We start from the raw sequence: 23445 nt of genomic DNA, 5'->3' as shown, positions 1-23445 counted from the left end.
GATAAGAATTCTTAATGACTAGTACTTAACCTCTCAAAGCTTATGATATGTAAAATAAAGAGAATACCATCTCACGGGGCTAATAAAAGAATTAATTAAACAATAGATTTAAAATATTTGGTATAGTTCTCAATAAATGATAGATAATATGTAAAGACCTGACACAGAAAATGGGTAATAAATAATAAATGTGTAAAAAATAACTCTTTTCCTCTTTGGCTCATAGGTAACATAGCATCAATAATGATTGGTAACCGAGGAGGTCATGAAATCTTAACAATTCATAATGCCTTTCAACTGCATCTCCTCCTTCCCATTTCCACTGCTGCCACTGCCACTCTCATTCTGGCTCTCTCTCACACCTCAATGGCTTCCTGTCTGCTTCTGTTCATTTCTCCCTCAGTGTGCTCCCTCCATGGTTGCTACATTAAGATTCCTAAAACCCTATTTGGCCATGTCATTTCTTCCTTGCCTGACATTCAAAGGCTTTCACATTGGCTACAGTGTGCTAACCTGCCTTATCAACTTTTTTTCTACACATATTCCTTTCTTTCTCTCTTTCTCCTTTATTTTTCCCCCCAGGGTGTTGGGGATCAAACTCAGGGCCTCATGTATGCTAGGCAGATATTCTACTACGGATTTATGTTCCTCAACCCCTCTATACGAATTCTCATCTAGTTAAGTTGGATCCTCTGAAGTAAATAAGTATGTGTTTTCTTTTTTTTTTTTTTTAATATTTATTTTTTAGTTCTCGGTGGACACAACATCTTTATTTTATTTTTATGTGGTGCTGAGGATTGAACCCAGAGCCCTGTGCATGCCAGGCGAGTGCGCTACCGCTTAAGCCATATCCCCAGCCCAAGTATGTGTTTTCTACTTAGGCCATTCTTTCAAGTCTCAATTAAAACCCTTTAGGCCTGACAATCTCATGTAAAAGTTCTTCCTACCTCTTTTGAATCCTGGGAGCCCTCAGTGTCTTACAACTGAGTTAGTACCCCTTACCTTGTATTTCAGTTATCTTTTTCTGATCTTGAAAAAAGGAAAGTCAGGCTTCCTATGTTTGGATGTGGTTTGAGTGTGTGCCTTAAGGTTCATGTATTGGAAGCTTGTACTTTCAGTATGGAAAATGGAGGTAGAATTGTTGGGAGGTAGAAACTTTTACGTGAGGCCTCATGAGAGGTCCTTAGATTAGGGGCAAGCCTGCAGAAGATATTGTGGGATACCCGTCTCTTGATTTTCTGTTTGGTAATGTGATCTTTTCTTCTCATATATGCTCCCTTCACTGCCATCTGCTATGAGATGATGTAGCCAAGAAGGGCCCTCACCAGAACCTACACTGTGCTGTGTCTACTTTTAGTCTCTAAAACTATAAATTAAAAAAACCCTTTTCTTTATAAATTTAGCCTAATTCATGTATTTTGTTGTAGTAACAAAAATTTACTAATATAAAGACTATGACAATAATCTTGACACATGATTACTTGTGGAACAGGACTAGACTTACTATGTATAGACTCCTGAAGATGCTACATCAGTGAATAGAATATACGATATGCTAGATGTAAGAAAGAGCTATGAAAAAACAAATCTGCCTGAAAAGAGAGTGACCTGTCTTATGGGCAAAAAGAGGTATTTTTCAATACCTGTTAGTAGAAGTATTTCTAGAATATTTTAAATAGATACCAGGTCAAGGGTGATCTGAGAGTATACCTATGTTTAGTTCTTCCTCAGAAGTGCTCTAAGGAAGTCATATAATATATTATTAAGACCACAGGCTTTGGATTCAGGCTAATTTGAAATCTAAATTTTGGTTCTAATATTTATTATGTGTTCTTGTCAAAATACTCAATCTTTTTTTTTTTAAACTTTAAATTTTTTTTTTTTTAGTTGTTGATAGTCCTTTATTTATTTTACGTGGTGCCTCACACATGTCAGGCAAGTACCCTACCGCTGAGCCTGAGCCCCAGCCCCAGCCCCAGCCCCATCCCCAGCCCCAAATACTCAATCTTATTAGGCCTGTCTCCTGATCTATAAAATGAAGATACTATTTTTCTCTTCATATTGTCATTATGATTAAATAAGGTAACATATGATTTAAAAGGTAAGGCTTTCTGTTTGGCACATGGTATCATGTCTGCAGCTACTAAAAATACTTGTTTTCTTCTATTCCTAAAGCTTTGGGTTCAATGACTTACAGGTGCTGTGTAAAATAAGTTCTCCAGGAGACTCTGGTCATACTGCGGGTCGTTTAGCTCACTGCTGCAGTACACATCACTCCCAGGGGAAGGGGAATCTGGAGGGGAGCCTAACCCATTCCAGAAATGACCTCGGGATAATTCAGCACTGCAGAGAAAAGAAAAACAAAGCAGAAGGGCTTTAACACAAGTTTCAGCTGTTCTTTCATTAGTAAGATTTGAAAGTTCTAAACATGGAAAAAGATAGGTTAAACTCACATGAAACAGAAGACTATTAGAAAATATTTTCCAATTATATTCCCCCCCCAACCCACCCCCGGGATGACAACTAGTATCCAAAATCCACTAATGACATTGATTGTGATCTCACTCAGCATTTCTTGGTCATCTATTATGTGTTAGGTCTTGGATGATATAGGGAGGGGTAAGCTAACACAATCTGTACTCTTATGGAGTTTTTGGTCTAGTAGGAAAAAAAAAAGGTAACTATAATTTAATAAGTTAAGTGTTTATACCTTCTTCCATTAAGTAATTATGTGCATTTAGGATTCATTATGGCATGATTAGTTTTATGGGGATATAAAAATGAGTAAAATTTTCTACTTGCAAGAAGTTGGTAAACTAATAGGAAGATAAGCACATAAATAACTATAAATTCAAAAATTTTAAGGAATAATTTCTGTTTTTTAAAATTCATACCATTCTGGTACTGTTTTAGAGAATTTTTACTTTCTATCTTTTCCTTCAGGTCCTTGTATAAATCTCATATTTTCCCTCAAAATGTAAGCTCCTTAAAGGCAAAGTGTATGCTATTTGTATTTTGTTTTTCTCTTATACTAACTAGCACTTAATGAACATCTGTTAATGAACTTAATGATTTCTTAATTAACACCTATTGTTAATAATAAAAGCAATAATATTTATTAAATACTATGTGCCTCGGGCCTGGGGTTGTGGCTCAGAAGTAGAGTGCTTGCCTCCCATGTGTGAGGCACTGGGTTTGATCCTTAGCACCACATAAAAATAAATAAAAACAAAATAAAGATATTGTGTCCATCTACAACTAAAAAGTTAAAAAAATACTATGTGCAGCCATTGAGCTATGCATTTTGCTATTTCTTTCTACTTTCTTCCCTTTCAAGCTAGCTGCTTTACTTTTTAATTTCTCAAGAAAATAGTACATAATCACTACCTTCAAATGAGATGATGCTTTTACATTACTTTGAATGAGCAGTTGCAGCAAATTCTCCCTTTCTTACCTTTCCCTAATCTACAGCAGGGTTTCTCAACCTTACTACTGACATACTGGGTCAGATAATTGTCATTGGGCTGTCCTGTGCATTTTGGGTCCCTGGCCTCTACTCACTAGATACCAGAAGTATTCCTCCCCAAATGCCTCCAAACATTCTCAAAAGTCATGTGGGTTAGGGATGTGGACAATCATCCCCAAGTTGTGGACCATTAATAAATTGCAATCTCTCTCTCAAAAAGAACAACTTCCTGCTGGGTGAGGTGGCATACACCTGTAATCCCAGCGTCTTGGGAGGCTGAGGCAGGAGGATCACAAGTTCAAAACCAGCCTCAGCCTTAGCAAGGCCCTAAGTAACTCAGTGAAACCCTGTTTCTTAATAAAGTATTAAAAGGGCTGAGGATGTAGCTCAGTGGTTAAGTGCCCTGGGTTCAATCCCTGGAACAACAACAACAACAACAACAAAAAAGAACAACTTCATAACTGCCAAAATCCAGTTAAGAGTATCCCAATCTACAGGCTTCTCTGAAGCTTCTGAGCACTAATGCTTTGAGAAATTCTACTTCTTATACTCTACAATAAACTTTCTTACTTGTCACTTATGTTCTCTCTCTATTCCAGCAGCTTGCTTTCTGCCCCCACTTTGCATACCCCTAAAGTTAGAGATCTCCACTGTTTATAGTATATAGTCCTCCACATTTTACTTCTTTTCTTACAGTGTAAGATTTCTTTGAACTTAACTCATTGTCTAGGACATACTGGATTTTGCCTATGTTGCCTGGCCATAAGACAAGCCCACTTTTAGCACTATCTCTTCTTTTTCTTCCTCCCCTGCTTTTTTTGTTTGTTTTGTTTTTGGTGGTGCTGGATTGAAACCAGGGCCTGCAGCATGCTAGCCAAGTGCTCTGACACTGAACTACACCCTCAGCCCTTCTTTTTCTTCTTACATATAATTTTTAATCAAATATATATACTTATTTTGAAAGTTAAGAAGACAACAGGCTGATAATTAAAAACAGTAGTTGCCTAAATTCCTAAAGACAATTGCTTTCAACTCCCTGAGATGCTCCTGGTATTTATCAACATATTTCTATACTATTTTCAGGGTTAACATATCAGAACCAAGTGTAGGATAATTACTTCCTTTCTTATACAATTTTACTTTCTGTCTTATACAACTCCTGGTTTTCCTTGGTATTAATAAGTGTCTTAATTTTCATTTGCAGAGTTTTATATGTACCTATTACTATTTTATTACTCAACTCCCCCCCAGACTTGGCCAATATATATTTTATTCTTCCTTGTCCCCCAGGCCTCAGAAACGTCTCCTCTGAAGCTCTGTCCTGTACAGATTGCTTGCTCTGTAAATATGACATACATCCTAAACCTCCTTTTATCTCTCTTCTGTGTTGTATTCCCTCCTTCTTGGACTCCATGTCTTCCTTTTCCTTCTTAAGCCCTCTCTTCGGTAGAAGATATCCCTCTAAGGTTTCCTGAAGAATACTGATAGGTAAACTTTTGAGATTCTCAATATATGAAGGTATTTTTTTCACCACTATCTCACTTGATTGATAGTTTTATTAGTAATGGAAGTTTATATTGCAAATAATTTTTTAATATTTGTTTTTAGTTGTAGTTGGACATAATATCTTTATTTTATTTATTTTTATGTGGTGCTGAGGATTGAACCCAGCACCTCGCATGTGCCAGGCAAGCACTCTACCGCTGAGCCACAGCCCCAGCCCCACAAATAATTTTTAATTCAAAATTATGAAGACATTTCTCTACTATCTTCCAGGGAACTGTGGATAGTCCTGATGTCATTCCAATTCCAACAAATAGGTGATTTTTTATTTTCTTTAATACTGTCTCTTTATACTCAGTATTTCAAAATTTCATGATTATACATCTTGATGTGGCTTTTTAAATTTATTGTGTTGGATTCTAAGTTGTTTTTCTCCTAAACAGCTTTATAATATATGATTCATATACCATATTATTCACCCACAAAGCAATTTTATAGCTAATACATTCACAAATATAAGCAGCCATCACTCCAGTCAATTTTAAACATTTTCATCACCTCAAAAGAAAACTCCATAACCTTTACTTTCATTACCCTATCCACCATTACATTCAACCTTAAGGAACCACTGATAATAATTACACTATCTTTATAGATTTGCCTATTTTGGACATTTCAAATAAATGAAGTCATAAAATATATAATCACTTGGCACTGATTTTTTTCAATTTATGTGTTTTTAAAGTTCATCCATGCTGTCATATGTATCAACACTTTGTTTTTTTTTATTGCCAAATAATATTCCACTAATGGATATTTCATGTTTTAAAAGTCCATTTTCCAGGTGGTAGACATCTGGCTTGTTTCCATTTTTTGAATATTATGAATAATGCTGCTAGATTCATTCATATACATGTTTTTGTTTGGATATATGCTTTCATTTTCCTTGGGTATATGCCTAGGAGTTGATCATATGGTAAGTCTATGTGTTACAGTTTGAGGAACTGATAAACGATTTTCCAAAGTACCATTTACTTTACATTTGTACCTTTTACATTATCATAAGCAGTATACTAGGATTCTAGATTCTCTACATTCCCATCAATACTTATTATCCAGACTTTTTAAATCTAGTGGGTGTGAAGTGGTATCTCATTGTTTTGATTTGCATTTCCCTGACAAATAATGGTGTTGTGCATCTTTTCATGTATAAATTTACCACTTAAATATCTTGCTTGGAGAAATGTTCAATCAGATCCACTGTCCATATTTTAAAGAATTATTTGTCTCTTCAGTCATATGAATTCTTATAAATTCTGAGTTATATAAGTCCCTTATCAGATATAAGATCTGCAATTTTTTCCTATTCTCTTGTCTTTCCTCTTTAATAGTCAGTGGAAGCACAAAATTTTTAAATTTTGAGATGTCCAATTTGTTTATTGTATTGCTTGTGCTTTTTTTTAAAAATTTAAGATTTATTTTATATTATACCAATTTATCTGCTGCCAAATCACAGGACTTCTTTTTTTGAAACTCAATATATCTTTTACAAAAATTTTAAATGCATCTTGCCAGTAGTAAATTTTTGAGCATACATCTCAATAAATGTCTTAATTAACTTATAAGTTACACATGTAAATATGATATGCATATACCACCATACTAACAGGATCACATTATAAAATACACACAAAAACAAAATTCTAGAAGAATGAGATACACTCCTCATGATTCAGGGGCTGGGGCTGGGGATTGAACCCAGGGGTGCTTTACCACTGAGCCATACCCCTAGCTCTTTTTTAAAAATTTTATTTATTATTAATTTATTATTATTTATTATAATTATTGTTTATTATTAATTAATTTATCTCAATTAGGTATACATGACAGCAGAATGTATTTTGATTCATTTTACAATTACAGCACAACTTTTCATTTCTCTATTGTTTGTGCTTTTGGTGCCATATCTAAGATGCTTATCCTAATCCAAGGTCATTCAGGTTTACCGTCTATTTTTTATGTTAGCCCTTCCATTTAGCTGTTTGATTCATTTTGAGTTAATTTTTGTAGATGGTGAGGTAAAGATCCAACTTCACTTTATCTAGGTATCCCAGCATCATTCGTTGTGAAGACAATTCTTCTATCACTGAGTGATCTTAACAGCCTTATTGACTATCAGCTGACTAAAGATAGACCCTTGGGTATTCTAAACTATCAATTCTATTTCATTGATTTATTTGTCTATCCTTATGCTAGTACTACACTGACTTGATTGCTATTGCTTAGGTAAGTTTTAAAATTGAGAAGTGTGACTCCCATTTCAAGAATGTTTTGGCTATTCTGGGTCCTTTACAATTTCACATGAATTTTAAAAGCAGCCTGTCAATTTTAACAAAGGAATCAACTGGAATTCTGACAGGGATTGTGCTGAATCATGAACATGTAATGTTTTTCTATTTACTTAGACCTTTTGAAATTTCTTTCAACAGTGTTTTATAGTTTTTAGAGTTTATGTTTTACACATCTTTTGTTGGATTTATTCCTAAGTATTTTATTCTTTTTGATGTCATTATAAATGAAACTGTTTTCTAAATTTATTTTCAGATTGCTCATTGCAAGCATGTAAATATATAATAGGTTTCTGCATACTGATCTTGAATCCTACAATCTTGCTGAACTTAGTACTAATTTTTATTAGATTCTTAATCATTTTTATTGAATTCTTTATAATTTTCAATGTACTAGGTCATTTCATCTTTACAGAGATATTTTTCTTCATCCTTTCCTATTTAGGTTCCTTTTATTTATTTTTCCTAATTGAAACAGCTAGAAGCTATTGCACAATGTTTAATAGAACTGCTGAGAGCAAATATCCTTGCTTTTTCCTAATCTTAGGAAGAACACATCTAGTCTTTTAACATTAAGCATAATGTTAACTCTGTGTTTTCTGTAGATGTTGAGGATTTTCTCTTCTAATCCAAGCTTATTGAGCATTTTGTCATGCAAGATCATTAGATTTTTGTCAAATGCTTCTCTCCATCTTTTGAGATGATCCTGTGGCTTTTGTTTTTTATTCTATTTATATTGTATATCACATAAATTGGTTTTCAGAAATTAAACTGACCTTACATTCTAAGTAAATTCCACTGGGTCATGGTATAAAATTTTAGTTACTTGGCTTGGTTTGAGAATATTTTGTGGGGAATTGTTGTCTCCATATACATATTGATCTGTAGTTTTCTTGTGATGCCTCTGTCTAGATTTGGTAACAGAGTAATGTTGGCTTCATAAAATAGAAGGAAAGACTTCCCTACTATTCCAATTTTTAGAAGAATTTGTGAAATATTCGTATTAACTCTTCTTTAACTGTTTGGTAGAATTCATCAATAAAAACTGGGCCTGGGCTTTTCTTTGTAGGTAGTTTTTTGAATTACTAATCCAATCCCTACTTGTTACAGGTCTATTTCTTCTTGAGTAAGTTTTAGTAATCTGTGGCTTTCTAGCAATCTGTCCATTTTATCTAAATTATTTGTCTTTAAAAAGGTTTTAAGTGTTTTAATTAGTGAATTATAGTTATACATAATATTGGGATTCATTTTGACATAATCATGCATGCATGGAATATAATTTATTCCACTTCAATCTCCAGTACTTCCTCTTTCTCTCCTCTCCTTCTTCCCATTGCCCATCTTCTATTCTACTGGTCTTCCTTCTATTTATTTATAGTTATTTTTTAAAAAATTAGTGCTTTAGGGGCTGGGATTGTGGCTCAGCCATAGAGTGCTCACCTAGCAGGTGTAAGGCCCTGGGATTGATCCTCAGCACCATATAAAAATAAATAAATAAATAAATAAATAAATAAATGTATTGTATCCAACTACAACTAAAATATAAATATTTTAAAATAAAAAAGTTAAAAAATTTAGTACTTTATAGACATAGAGAAAGGTGAAATTCATCATGCTAAGTGTAATAAGCCAGATTCATAAAGTCAAGGTTTCAATGTTTTCTTTCAAATGTGAAAGCTAGACCAAAATAAGGGGGAAAAAGGAAGGGATCCCATAAAAATAGAAGGGAAATCACTGAAGCAGAAGTAGAGGAAAGGATAGAGAGGGAGTGGGGAAGGAGGAGGGAGAGGAAAAGGAATGCATGGTGGAATGAAATTGACCAAATTATATTATGTAAATTATCTTTTATTGTCATCCAAATGTTCACAGAATTCATTCATAACGTTTTATTTCTATAAAATTGGTATTAACATTCCCTGTTTAATTTCGAATTCTAGTGATTTGCATATCCTCTTTTTAAAAAAATATTTATTTTTTAGTTGTAGTTGGACACAATACCTTTATTTTACTTATTTATTTTTATGTGGTGCTGAGGATCAAACCCAGGCCTCATGTTCAAGGCAAGCGCTCTGCTACTAAACTACAGTCTCAGCCTCCTTTCTCTTGCTTATGTCCTACTCCTCCCTCAGAAGATACCTACTGATTGGCGCTATGGGGAGAGGGAGTTCTAAGTCCTTGGCTGCCCCAGTAAGGAGGGAAGTTTCTATGTGTCTGAGTTAGAAGAGATGGGGTAGGGGGTCTTGGCTCAAGTATCAGCACAGAAGCTGATATGCTCCAGTTCAGGAGAATCTTTTCATTTCCTCTTTTCTGAAACTAATTATTTGGTTGTTGAACTTCTTGAATATATCCTCAATTTTGTCTTTTCTTTCCTACTTTCCAACTCTGCCTTAAGGGGAAAATAGAATTTTCCCTCACTTACCTCTTCCATATGTTCTGTTAAATCCTGTTGTCTCTATGTTAGAGGCATTCCTTGAATGCCTATAAATCTTAGCTATCTGGTCATATTAAAGTCAGGTCCTCAAATGCTGACTGAAAGTCCTATTTCTAGCTTGAGAATCGGAGGAAACTTGTTGACTGGTGGGTTTCATTATAAAATAATTAATTGGGCAGAGCCAGATCATTTTAGAGGGTAACCTCCATGGTTGGTGTCTTTCTTCTTGAGCTGGAGTTTCCATGCATAATCTCATCTCCTGTCTGGGAGGTAGTGACTGTCAGTGTGCTAGGAATCAAGGAGCAAAGGGAGTTTGGGAATGGAGGAATATTCATCGTTCTCATATGTAGAATTTAAACTTTCCCTCAGTATGGTGCTCACCCTCACCTTCAATTGCATTTGACATCCTTGAATCCAGAGATCTGATAGTACTACCTCTACAAAGAATAAACTCTAGTCTTTGACTGGGCAGGAAAATGTCAGTCTGTTGGTTCTGTCACTCATAGAGGGACAGTTATTATAATAATAATAATACTCAATATTTATTGAGAGGTTACTCTATGCCAGCAGTATTCTAACAAGTTTATAGGAATTAAATCATTGAATTTGCTCACAAAATATCACTAAAGTAGATTATATTATGATATCTATTTAACGGATAAAGAAACTACAGTAAAATGTGGTTATAACTTTGGATGATTTTAACACTAGTGAGTGACAGAACTCGGATAAAATATAGGCAGTCTGGCTCAAGGTACAGCTTCCTCTATTTTGCTGGGTCAGTTATCATTGTCCATCTGTTTTCTAACTTTTAAAATTTTATTGACATCTTTCATCTGTTGTCATTTCCCCTTTTGGTTCTTGTGATTTTTATGCCTTTTCTATTACTTTATCATCATTTTACTGAGGTTTTAAAAGGAGTGGGCACCAATTAATAGTCAAGTGAACTGAATAGACACTTCTCAAAAGAAATACAAATGACCAACAAATACATGGAAAAAAAATGTTCATTATCATTAGCAATTAGGAAAATGCAAACCAAAACTACATTGAGACTTATTCTCACACCAGTCAGAATGATAATTATCAAGAATACAAATAACAGTAAAAGCTGAAGAGGATCTGAATAAAAAGGAACACTGTTACACTGTGAGATTGTAAATTAGGACAACCACTACAGAAATCACAATGGAGGTTGCTCAACAGATTAGGCATGGAACTGCCATATGACCCAGTTATATTACTGCTTGCTATTTGTCCTAAAGAATTAAAGTCATCATACTATAGTGATGCATGCATACTCATGTAGCACAATTCACAATAGCCAAACCATGGAACTAGCCTAGGTGTCCATCGATAAATGAATGAATAAAGAAAATGTGATATACATACAAAATGGAGTTTTAATCAGCCATAGAGAAAAATAAAATTATGTCATTTGCAGGAAAATGGATGAATCTAGAGACTATTATGTTAAATGAAATAAGCCAAATTCAGAAGGTCAAGGGTCATATGTTTTCTCTCATATGTGGAAACCAGAGAGGAAAAAGAAAAGAAGGGGCAAGGGATCTCATGAAAACACAGAGAGATCAAAAGAGGAAAGAAACCAGGGGATAGGAGATGGGGAGAGAGGCGGGGAAGTGCTAGGGAGTGATATTGGCCAATAATTATACTGTAATATTGTGTGTACATACAAATACGTCACAACAAATTCCAGCATTATGTACAACTATAATGCATCAATAAAAATGTAAAAGAAAAAATATTTTATAAAGTAAAATTATAAAAAACTAAAATAAATAAATAAGGAGTGGGCATGAAAGCATGTCCTTCATTCTTACTTTCATTCTCCTATTCTTTCCTTGGGTACCCAATCCTGCTACTCTCAAGATTTCAATTACTGCAGTGTAGATGACACCCAATTTTTTATCTTTAGGCCAATCCTCTCTCCTAAGCTTCACTCTACATATTCAAGCACCTACTAAACACTGCACTTGAATGTTGTATAGACAACTTAAGTTTCACAGATTTACAAGCTTAAACTTGAATTTATTACCTTCAAATCCTTACCTTACATTGAGGATTTCAATTTCAATCATTATAATCCATGGAGTTCCTAACCCAAAAACCTAGGGGTCATTTTTCAGTTTTCATTCTCTAACTAATTAACTAATTAGTTATAAGATCCTGTCATACCAACCTTTAATTTTTTATGTTTACAACTCTACCAGGGAGGAAAAACTATTCCCACATACTTTTCCATTTAGCCTGTAGAGTTGATTTTCCATACTGTTACTAAACTAATCTTTCCACTCTTCTGTCTAACCAATTTGTAACATGAAATCCAAACCCTTTAACATAATATTCAAAGTCCTTCAAAATCTGGCTTCCACTTCCTTTTCCATTAAACCCCTACTCATTCTACCTATACCATTAGCACATTAAAATGTTTATGTAGTCTTTCTCTTTTCTTTAAGAAGTCTAAACCTTAACCCAATTAAATGGAGTTTCTGAAGAACATGTTCTCTTGCACCTTATTTAATTAATTAAAATTAATTAATTAATGTAAATTATTTTCTATTATTGGGGATTGAGCCCGGGGTACTCTACCACTGAGCTATATCCCCATACTCCCCTCTTTTTTTTTTTTTTTTTTTAAATGTTTCATTTTGAGATGGGGTTTCTTTAAGTTGCCTAGGCTGGCCTTGAACTCATGATCCTCCTGCTTCAGCCTCCCAAATTGCTGGGATTACAGGCAAATGCCATGAAGGCTGGCCTCTCACACTTTTATAACTTAACACATATTGCTTTTAATCACCTTGCCAAGACAGTAATGGGGATAGTATTTTACTCAAGAGACAATAAATAGATGAAGGCACATGTTAGTGGTAATATTAACAATAATAGCTATTAGGAATCAAATTAATATGTGTCAAGCACAGTGTTAGCTCATTTACATACACCATTTCCAATCCTCATAATTTTGCAAGGTTAGGAACAATTCTAAATTTATTGGTGCCTCTGAAGGTGAGATATCTGCTTAAGGACACAATGTTAATAAGCAACAAACCTCAAATTTTAATTTAAATCTGACTAAAATTCATGCTGCTTTCACACATCATGTTAATATTGGTGTTGGTAAGAGCTGGGAAATAAGAATGGAAAGGTGGATTGAGAACCATTCCTTAAATGAAGCCAAGAACAAAAAGCTAAAAATTGAATTTTTATTTCATAGGCATTGAGTAGTAGGTTGAGAAACAGAAACCGACTGGTTAGTTAAGGAAGCAAAGCTTTAGAAGGATGAATTTAACAATATATTTAGTGAATTGTAGGAAGAACTTGAAAGGAATGAAGCTGCTTAAAGCACTTACCTGCCTAATAGCAACTGTATAGCTCTGGTATCAACTTTTGTGTCATGTTTCCAAAACGTATCCTCAGTTGAAGGAAGGACATGATCTTCAACTTGATTCTTAGACAACACTCTGATTCTGAAGTGTGGAAAAATACTTTCTCACTAAATGGCTAACAGATGGGAAAAATCTGAATCATAATTAATTGAGCAAAAAAAGAGTATTATGGAGCTGGTCTGATTCATAAAATTTATTACTTTAGACTTAAATGCCTTACATATATCTAAAACTTTACACTCTGTGAGATCTTTCCTACATCAGAACCCCATTTCATTTCTGAAAAATAGGAAGAAAATATCCCCATTTTATATACAAGCATTCCAGTTCAGAAAGAGCAGCAAAATTACTTATTTATACATTTATTAAGTATCAGTGCCAGTACTAGCATCTTAACTCCTATTTAGACTTCTTTATCACCTCATCAAAAATTATTTCCAAGATTGTCCAGGTCATAATTTAACAAGAAATACAGGTTGGGGGCTGGAGTTGTAGCTCAGTGGTAGAGTACTTGCCTAGCACATATGAGGCACTGGGTTCAATCCTCAGCACCACATAAAAATAAATAAAATAAAGGTATTGTGTCCATTTACAACTAAAACATTATATATATATATATATATATAAAACACACATATTTATTTGTAAAAAAAAGAAACACAGTTAACAACTATTAAGAAAAATGAATTGCTGGGTTTTTGTCTATTCTGTAACTTACTGGGTTGATGGTCTAAGAGAATCTTCCTTTATTGGAGGATGAATTTTGTCCAACAACATGCTAGTATCTGGGCTTGATTTCATTGCAGAAATCACCATGGCATTGCGTAGTTTGTTACCTTGTTCTAACAGAACTGAAAGCAGAAAAAACAGAAAATGAAAACTCTGAAATCCAGCAGAAATATTTGCAACATTCAGTGTATTTCCTTCTATTTTCAGACTTACAACAAGGTTCTGTAATGGCTTACTTGTCCACCCTTCCCACTAGGCAAGAAAATTCCTTGAGGATATTCACTTAACAATAGTTGTTCACTGAGCTTTTATTTTTCTGTACTGTTTTAGATCTTGACATTGCATCAATAAAGTCTCTTCCGGAGAGAATAGCCTTCTTGTGGGAGTCATTAAATCCCCAGGCATTCAGCCAGGTATGGTGGTGCACACCTGTAATCCCAGTGGCTCTGGAGGCTGAGGCAGGAAGATCTCAAGTTCAAAGCCAGCCTCAGCAAAAGTAAGGTGCTAAGCAACTCAGGGAGACCCTGTCTCTAAGTAAAATACAAAATAGGGCTGGGATGTGGTTCAGTGATCGAGTGCTCCTAAGTTAATCCCTGTTACCTCCCTGCCCACCTCCCCCAAAAGATATATAAGTCCCCAGGCATTCAGTTCTTCCAACTGGTATTTGTACATAATAAGTGTTCTACTTTATTCTTAGTTATTATTGTTAATCTCTTTCTGTGCCTAATTTATAAATTAAATTTTATCAAATACATGTATGTATAGGAAAAAAATAGTATATATATAGGGCCCAGTAATACAGTTTCAGGCACCTATTGGGGGCCTTGCCTTACAACAAGAATTTCACTTTCAATCATTATAATAAAAGGCAATTACTGTATAACCAGAATGACTCCCCATTCTGTGCTTTTATCCACTTTACTCTATCTATATGATCCCACTGTAGTTCTTTGGCTTCCCTTTAAAAACTGAGGACCAATGGTATTATTCCATGGAACATGGGAAGTATATAGAATTCTATATTTGCTTAGAAGGTAAATGAGACAAAAAACCAAAGTGTCTACTTTCTAGTCTAGAGTTTTATAACTTATGAAAATGTGGTGGTTAGTCCAAGAAAAACAACCACAACCCTCAAAATGTGCCAAAGAGATCCATAAACATCTAACATTCATTATTATAATAAACAGATCAAAATAGTTTTAAAACTTGAAAAAAGACCCCCAAACTTAAATATCATATCTTCAATGCATGATGTGAGAATAAAAGCAAACTAAACCAAATAAAGCTCATCCATTGTGGTAAACAGAATTCAATGTCTCAGCCCTTTGTGTATGCATAGATTTTCCTAGTGATTCACACACTCATCTAGGAATTATTTCAAAGGGATTCTGAAGATATAATTAAGGCTCCAAATCTGTCAACTTTTAAGATAATCTGATTATCTTGGTAGGCTGGACCTATGATACATATGACCTATCTATGCATATATATGTCTGTATATATATATGCATAGATATAATTTAAATGGAAGACTTTAGTAGTTATAAACAGAATATACAATATGCCATTTTTGCAAAAGAATGGCATATTGTATATTTCTTTTGCAAAAATGGCATATTGTATATTCTGTTTTATAACTACTTCTGACATATAGAATTATGAGATAACAAATGGGTATTGTTTGAAGTGTCAAGTTTGTGGTTGTTTTGCAGCCATAGAAAATTAATATACCCATTAATATTACAAATCAAGAATACTGATTATTTGCCAGGCATGGTGGCACATGCCTGTAATTCCAGTGGCTTGGGAGGCTGAGGCAGGAGAATTGTGAGTTCAAAGCCAGCCTCGGTAACTTAGCAGGGCCCTATGCACTTTTGTGAGACCCTGTCTCAAAAAACACAAAAAGGGCTTGGGGATGTGGGATATGGCTCAGTGGTTAAGCGCTCCTGGGTTCAATCCCTGGTACCAAAAATAGTTAATGATTATTAATATTTTGATGTGTCTTGTAGTTTTTATCTATGCATATGTGTGTCTGTATATCCATTTCTTTTGCAAAAATGGCATATTATAGATTGTGTTTTATAACTACTTTTCCACTTAACATACTAACTTTTTCTCAGTAAGTAATGGCTACACAGTATTATATTAAGAATTCATTTTATTTATTTTTTTATTAAAAGAAAGAAAATCTCTTTGGGATTCAGTTAGAAAATGTCTGCATCCCAAAGAGATTTGGCTTGTTTATTCTCTGAGAGAGGGTGAAGAAAACATGGTCTACCAAAATTGAAAATCTGGTTAGATATAAAAGTCTTCCATTTAAAGAACCTTAGTATGCAATAGGATGCTTTTCCTTTTAGTTTAGTTGATACTGGCTTTATTTGATATGGTTTAAAGTTCTTTAATAAGGTGGATAAATAAAGAGGTTAATGACAAGCAATGTTTGATTTTTAAGGCCATGTTACAATAACCTTTTCTTCTGATACTTAAAATGTTCCTAAGGAGGTAACAGCCTTGGTACTTTATTATGTATCCATATCTGTTATGATTTGGATATAAGGTGTCCCCCAAAAGCTTCTGTTAATGCAGTAATAGTCAGTGGTAACATGACAAGAACTGTAACCTAATCCTAGTTTGAATGGACTGATTAGATGGTAACTGTAGGTAGGTGGAGAATGGCTGAAGAAGGTGGGCCACTGGGGGGCATGCCATGGAAGGATGCATCTTCCTTATGGTTCTTTCTCCTTTTCCTGGATCTCTCCTTCCTTTAAAGACATTTTTTTTTTTTTCTTTTGGTACTGTGGATTGAATCTAAGGGTCCTTTATCACTGAGCTACATCCCCAACCTTTTTATTTTTATTTTGAGACAAGGTCTCACTAAGTCGCTTAGGGCCTTGCTAAGTTGCTGAGGCTGACCTTAAACTTGTGATCCTCCTGCCTCAGTCTCCTCAGTTGCTGGGATTACAGGTGTGAGCCACTGTACCTGGCTGATCTCTGCTTCCTTGTTGCAATGAGAGAGCAGTTTTCCTTCATCAGAACTCTTCCCCCATGATGTGCTGCCTCACCCTAGGTTCAGAGCCCTAAAGGACTTGGCTATCTATGGAATGAGATCTCTGAAACTGTGAGTTCCAAATAAACTTTTTTCCTGTAAATTGTTCTTGCCAGGTGTTTTAGTTACAGTGATGAAAAAGCTAGCTAACACAATATCTTTATTATCAGTTCCTTAAGTCAAAATATCTCCTCTGTGCTCTCAGAATCCCTGGTATTTAACTTTATCAAAGAATTTATCATGCAGTAATGTTAACTGTTGTTTTTACCTAATTTATAATTCTGGGTTGGTTTTTTCTGGTCTTTGTACTCATGGTATCTGGTACAGTGTCTGGCATATATCAGGCATTTGATAAAATGTTTTAATGAATACTTCCATTGCTGTATCTATTTATACATAATTGTGATTTGCTTTTAAATCTATCTCCTTTACTAAAATAAATTCCTTAAGGGCAGGGGCTAAAACATTTATCATTATAACCCTAAAATTAAGAACAAGACTGACACAAGACAGACACATGAAAAATAATGAATTGAGCTTATTTTTCATCTCTGATAAATAAAAACTCCGTTGGGAATGATAATATTGAAGAACAATTTATTGAGTCCTTTGAATCTGAATGGGAATTGGTACCTAAGATACTTTCCAAAGCAGGTTTTAAGTGGAATAAACATTAAGGAAGATGAATGAGAGAAATCTATGCACAAGTCATTAGCCTCCAAGTGGTTTCACTGTTGAAACAGCCATTTTTTGGAAAAGATTTTTTGATGTCATAAATCTTTTATGACATACCTTAGACTTAGAATATTTTATATTGACTTTTCAGCGAGAAGCTGGTATCTCACAGTATAAAGACTGTCATGGAATCTTCCTGCACCTTAATTTAATAACCACTTTGTGTACACACTAATATAGCACTCTGGCATGTTCAGGACAAATATTTCCCTTACTTATTTCCTACATGCCATGGGTACAGCCCTGGCTAAACAAGGTATGTAAACAAAATGTGTAGTCGGTATTTCAGAAATACAAGCTAGCTGCCTGAATCATTCCGCATCACTTCCCACTTTCTGGTATATTAGTACAATAAAGACCAGAAAAATCATTGGGCTTAGCTATTTATTGTGTCCCTCCTGGGACCTCAGCCCTAGTCCTATGGCAGTAGCCCAGTTAATCTTAGTTCTCTAGAATCCTGTGTTTGGAATAGACTTTTAAAGATTCCATCCAAATGTCTACTTGAAATTTAATCCAATATGCAAGAGGATCATCACATCTCCAGCCCATGCCTGACTATTTACAGTGGTGTAGAATTTATAACCTTTTGAAGTGGTCCTCTCACATTTTTGCATATGTCAGATTATTAACTCAGAGTCAGCTACCATCTGTTTTGTTCCATCTTTAAACCCACTGATCCTAGAAGATTATAGAAGAGGTTGCACAAATTGGCAGGCCAGGAGTTGTGCCTGGCATATTTTGTTTGGCTTGAACAATTGGCCAGTATAGTCTTTTTTTTTAATATTTTCGTAGTTGTCAATGAACCCTTTATTTAATTTATTTATATGAGGTGCTGAGAATCAAGCCCAGTGCCTCACACGTGCTAGGCAAGCACTCTACCACTGAGCCACAACCCCAGCCAAAAATCAGTATAATCTTGATTAAAATAATAATAATAATAAATAATACAGTCATGCCTAGGTAAACAATGAACTTACCAGGGCAGGGTGAAGCAGGGGGCTTTGCCTTAGGACCTAAGACAAACTGAGGAGCAACTGCCCCTTTTGACAAGGCAGAAGTTTTCTAACTCTTAGCCTATGTCTTCATTTTAAAATGGGGATATAATCCCTACCGCACAGTGGTTTTTCTAAGATTCTGGGTATAAAGCACTTTGAATAGTACCTAGCACATAATTAGTGCTCAATAAATGGTAGCTGTTTTCTCCAGGCTAAATAGCTCTTGTTGGTTCTTTCTCCTTATCAGCCTAGTTACTCTCCTTAGAAGGAATTTTTATGTGTTTGTGTGCGTGTGTGTGTGTTTGTGTGGTGCTGGGGTTCAAATGCAGTGCCTCACACATGCTAGTTAAGTGCTCTACCAATGAGTTACACCTCCAGCCTCCATCATCTTTAGATCTGTAATGCTACCTACTTAATGAGGCCTTCCTTTAATGCTGGGTGCTAAATAATCCCAGTGACTCAGGAAGCTGAGGCAGAAATTGGAGGCCAGGTTGGGCAATTTAGCAAGACTCTGTGAGAAACAAACACACAAAAAGGCAGGGGATATAGTTCAGTGCTTGAGCACCCCTGGGTTCAACCCCCTGTACCAAAAATAATAAATGATTTACCAAACCTACATAAAACAAATAAGTCTTTCTTTCACCTTCCTTGCTTCATTTCCCCCCATTTGCCATTATCACCATCTGATACTACGTATTTATTTATCTAGTTTATAATTTGCCTTCCCATTCAGGATATAAGATCCATAAGAAAGGAATATATGTCTTTTTAGAAACGAAATTAAACTGCTGTATTCCTGACACACAGAAGAATGACAAACATTTGGTAGATGCTGAACAAATAACCACTTAACTTTTTCCAAGTCTGGTATCCTAGTCTATACAAAATATTCCAAGTGTAACTCAACAAGCACTGAGAATACTGGGTCAATTTTCTTTCTTGTTAATGGAGTCTTTGTGTTAAAGACTAAAATAAATGGACTATAATCTTGGAATATATTTTTTAAAATAGACATTTCCGTTGAAAAACTATGAACAGAATGTTTTCTTCATTAAAAAAAAATACCAGGCTTGATACACAGCTCTGTGGTACAGTGTAAGGCCCTGGGTTCAATACTCAGCAACACAAAAAACAAGAACAAAAACAAACAAAAATCAAACCAGATGTCCTTACTAATATGAATTATGTACCTTAGTAGTTATTTAAAAGACTTTCTTATGAATGCTATAGATATTCTATTTTGGAAATTTTACTTGTGGGGATGGAAACAAATTCTTGTCATACTAACAATGTCACAGTAATAATATGGTATAATAAAAGCCAGTTAGTTGCTTTCATTGTACCACTCCCTAACCTGTGGTACTTAATTCTATTCCCATTTGCTTCCCACCCCACCCCCTCCAGTCTAAGCCCTTATATGGGTAAACCTGTCTCCTTTCTACTTCTATTTAGCGACACAGAAGTTAATTCCCAGGCTTAAGATTAGCAATTATGCTATGCACTGAATATTCTCATTAAGACTACCAGTTTTCAGAATGTGAAATGAATTTGGTACTATCCTCTCTGTACAACAGTAAAAGTAAATGGTGCTGATAATACAAAAAACATATCTGTCTTGAATTATTTGGGGAAAAGTAAGAACTAATATTTTTCTCTGACAAAAACTACCCTCATATCCAATTTCTTTTAAATAGTTCCTTCCCCAGTCTGCAATTATAAGAAACTAATTTAGAAGTTCCTTGGTAGACATGGATGGAATTGGAGGTCATTAGGTTGAGTGAAATTAAAAGTAACAGAAAGACAAATAATGTATCTTCTCATTTATATGTGGAAGCTTAAAAGTTGATCTCAAAGTAGTAGAGAACAGAAGAGTGGTTATCAAAGCCTGGGAAGGGTGTTGGGGGAGGGACAAAGAGGAGATGATTAACAGATACAAGGATACAGTTGGATAGGAAGAATAACTTCTAATTTTTACAGTAATAATAAGATAACTATGGTTGATAATAATTAATTGAATATTTCAAAATAGCTAGTAGAAACAGGTTTGAATGTTCCTAACAAAGAAAGATAAATATCCAAGGTAACAGATATGCCAATTACCCTGACCTGATCATTATACATAATATATCATGCACTGAAATGTCCCAAAGTAAACCATAAATACGTACAATTGTTATGTGTCAATTAAAAATAAAAATGAAAAAAAAAAGTTACTTGTAGGGCTATCGTTAAATGGTGAGAAATTCTGGACCACAGCAAGTCTTTTATTTAACTAGTTCAAACACAAGTCTTGGTTCTCCTTTATAGGTATGCTAATAAGCAGAGCAATCCCAATAAATATAGTTTAGTTTCTGTTCACAAATATATACACACCTGAAAGAAGGTCCTTGGCAGGGGGGTTGTTTGAAGAAAGAATGCAGGAGTCACTATGACTCTTGGCAACTGATCTAATTTGAGGCTGAAATTCAGAACTGTTGTGAAGAGACATCTGCTTCCGTGGTGCTTTGCCTTTTATAGTTACAGACTCTAAACTCTGTCCTGAATTAAGATGGTGCTGTAGTCCAAAGAAAGAATCCTTTATTGTATCAGAGTTCTCTACAAAGTACAAGTGGTCCTTTCCCCTATTTAAAAAAAAGGACATTGTCATCAGTATCTAATCCATTGTGGTAGCATGCCACTTTGTCAGAGTCAGTAAGAGGATCAGTGATGGCAATATAGCTTGGACTTTTGAAAGAGGTGACTTTCTTGCAATGTGACTTTGTAATATTGTTTCACATCTCTTAAATAACAGATGCTTTACCTAAAGCTGTGGGATTGAATCTTGAGTAAAACAATGAAATAACGAATTTAGCACAAAAAGATGGGGGAACGGTGAGCACAGAGCCTGATATAAAGCAAATGCTTCATAAACAATTGAGAGAAAGATCTACTTCTCTTATTCTACTCTGTTCCACAAAATAATTCCTTTCCCTCTTCCCTCATGGACATCTACATATTATTTGGTCCTATTTATTTGTACGTTGGCTTCTCCACTAGATTGTGAATAGTCCCTAAAAACAGGAATTGTGAGGTTTTTTGGTTTTGTTGCTGGGCATGCTAATTATGTATTCTACCACTGAGCTACAATCCCAGCCTTGGGGACTGTGTCTTATTAATTTCTAGGCTCCTGATACTGAACCAGGACCACAGTGGGAACTTAAAAATTATATGCTGAATGAGTGATGGTATTTCTGTCTTCAGTTTTTCACTTAACCACAAATGAAAGAAAGAAATCACAAGTACAATGGGAGTTAGCTGACAGACTGGTATTAACTCTAGTAATTACCTTGGTGTGGTTGATCTACTACTGTTGGCTCCTAATTCTTTTCCATCATTTTTGAGGGTAGGTACCCCATGGGACCTTGATGGAATCAGAAACTGGGTATGGCTGGATTCAGTATTCTCTCTGGATCCCTGCTTAGGTAAAAGCACATTTTCTGCCATGTCAGTGATAGGAAGAGGATTGTAGCTGTTGTAAGTTTCTGATAGAGGCTCCAAGGCAAGTGAAACCTGAAAAAAACATGTAATATATCAGAAATTTTCTTTAGCATCCACTAATTTTGACTCCCCTACTGCATATAAATTATGTTCCCCATTCCTTACAAGATTAAGTCTAATTTCCTGCCTACTTTAGATGCCTCATCTCTCACCATGCTCCCCTCTATTTCATCCCTTTGGCCTGGTCAGACCAATTATTTAGAGTTCTCTAAATGTGCCTTACATTTTATTGCTTTATATCTTTGTATATAAAATTTATCTTAACATTAATTCTTTATGTCCAGTAGAGATGTTATGTTCATTGCCTTCTTCATGTTTCTGCTTATTTGGTATCTACTCTGTTTCTACTTATTTGGTATCTACCCATCAAATACAACCAGCAAGTACTGAATACTATAGCTCAGGAACTCACCCAGAGAAGCTTTGGATAATATAACCCTATCAGGAAAGTATGCTATTCTAATTTGAAGACTAAAAGAAAAAAAAGAAAAGCAGAGGCTTGGAGAAGATATTTGTATCTTTTATTTATCATCCTAATTAGATTATAAATTCCTTGAAGGCATGAATTTCCTTCTTCAATTTTTTAACATGGTTTTTCCTATTTTTTAAATATTTTTTTGTTTTAGTTGTAATGGACACAATACATTTATTTATTTATTTATTTGGTACCAGGGATTGAACTCGGGGGCACTCAACCACTGAGCCACATCCCTAGTCCTGTTTTTGTATTTTATTAGAGACAGGGTCTCATTGAGTTGCTTAGTGCCTCACTAAATTGCTGAGGCTGGTTTTGAACTTTCAATCCTCCTGTCTCAGCCTCCTAAGCCAATGGGATTATAGGCGTGCACCACCATGCCTGGCTTATTTATTTATTTTTATGTGGTGCTAAGGATCAAACTCAGTGCCTTGCATGTGCAAGGCAAGTATTCTGCCACTGAGCTACAACCCCAGCCCCTTCAATTTTTTATTATTTATTATTTTTTAGTTGTAGCTGGACACAATACCTTTATTTCACTTATTTATTTTTATGTGGTACTGGTGATTGAACCCAGGGTCTCGCACGTGCGAGGCGAGCGCTCTACCGCTGAGCCACAACCCCAGCCCCCTTCTTCAATTTTTGATTGACTAATTAATAGTACCACACTCTTGGTACTCAAACCTAGTACACTAATGAGAAGGCATGGCACCTTCCGCATTCTTCTCATTAGTTGCTGGGGAAAAATAAGCCCCTAGTTCTATGATGGAGAA

General features: G+C 35.0%; 1 protein-coding gene across 4 annotated transcripts in view; it reads right to left on the bottom strand.

Annotated features, from left to right (window-relative positions):
* The window catches only part of C2cd3 (C2 domain containing 3 centriole elongation regulator), a 137642-nt gene that overhangs the window by 93554 nt on the left and 20643 nt on the right, over window positions 1–23445 (bottom strand). For 2 of the 4 annotated variants that reach the window (XR_007342272.1, XM_015477429.2), the window contains exons 4-8: window positions 21986–22209; window positions 21034–21281; window positions 13874–14006; window positions 13120–13236; window positions 2196–2343 (exon numbers count right to left, since the gene is read on the bottom strand). Coding sequence is in view for 3 of the 4 variants with exons in the window: in XM_015477429.2 (XP_015332915.1) it covers window positions 2196–2343; window positions 13120–13236; window positions 13874–14006; window positions 21034–21281; window positions 21986–22209 (870 nt within the window). In the remaining variant the exon portion in view is untranslated. The remainder of the gene's footprint in view (window positions 1–2195; window positions 2344–13119; window positions 13237–13873; window positions 14007–21033; window positions 21282–21985; window positions 22210–23445) is intronic. The other 2 variants (XM_048788074.1, XM_048788075.1) reach the window with 2 other exon arrangements.

The sequence above is a fragment of the Marmota marmota genome, unplaced genomic scaffold, assembly GCF_001458135.2.
Source record: "Marmota marmota marmota unplaced genomic scaffold, marMar, whole genome shotgun sequence".
Lineage (NCBI taxonomy): Eukaryota > Metazoa > Chordata > Mammalia > Rodentia > Sciuridae > Marmota > Marmota marmota.
Note: the sequence above shows the minus strand (reverse complement) of the source record. Positions and strands in the feature narration are given on the sequence as shown.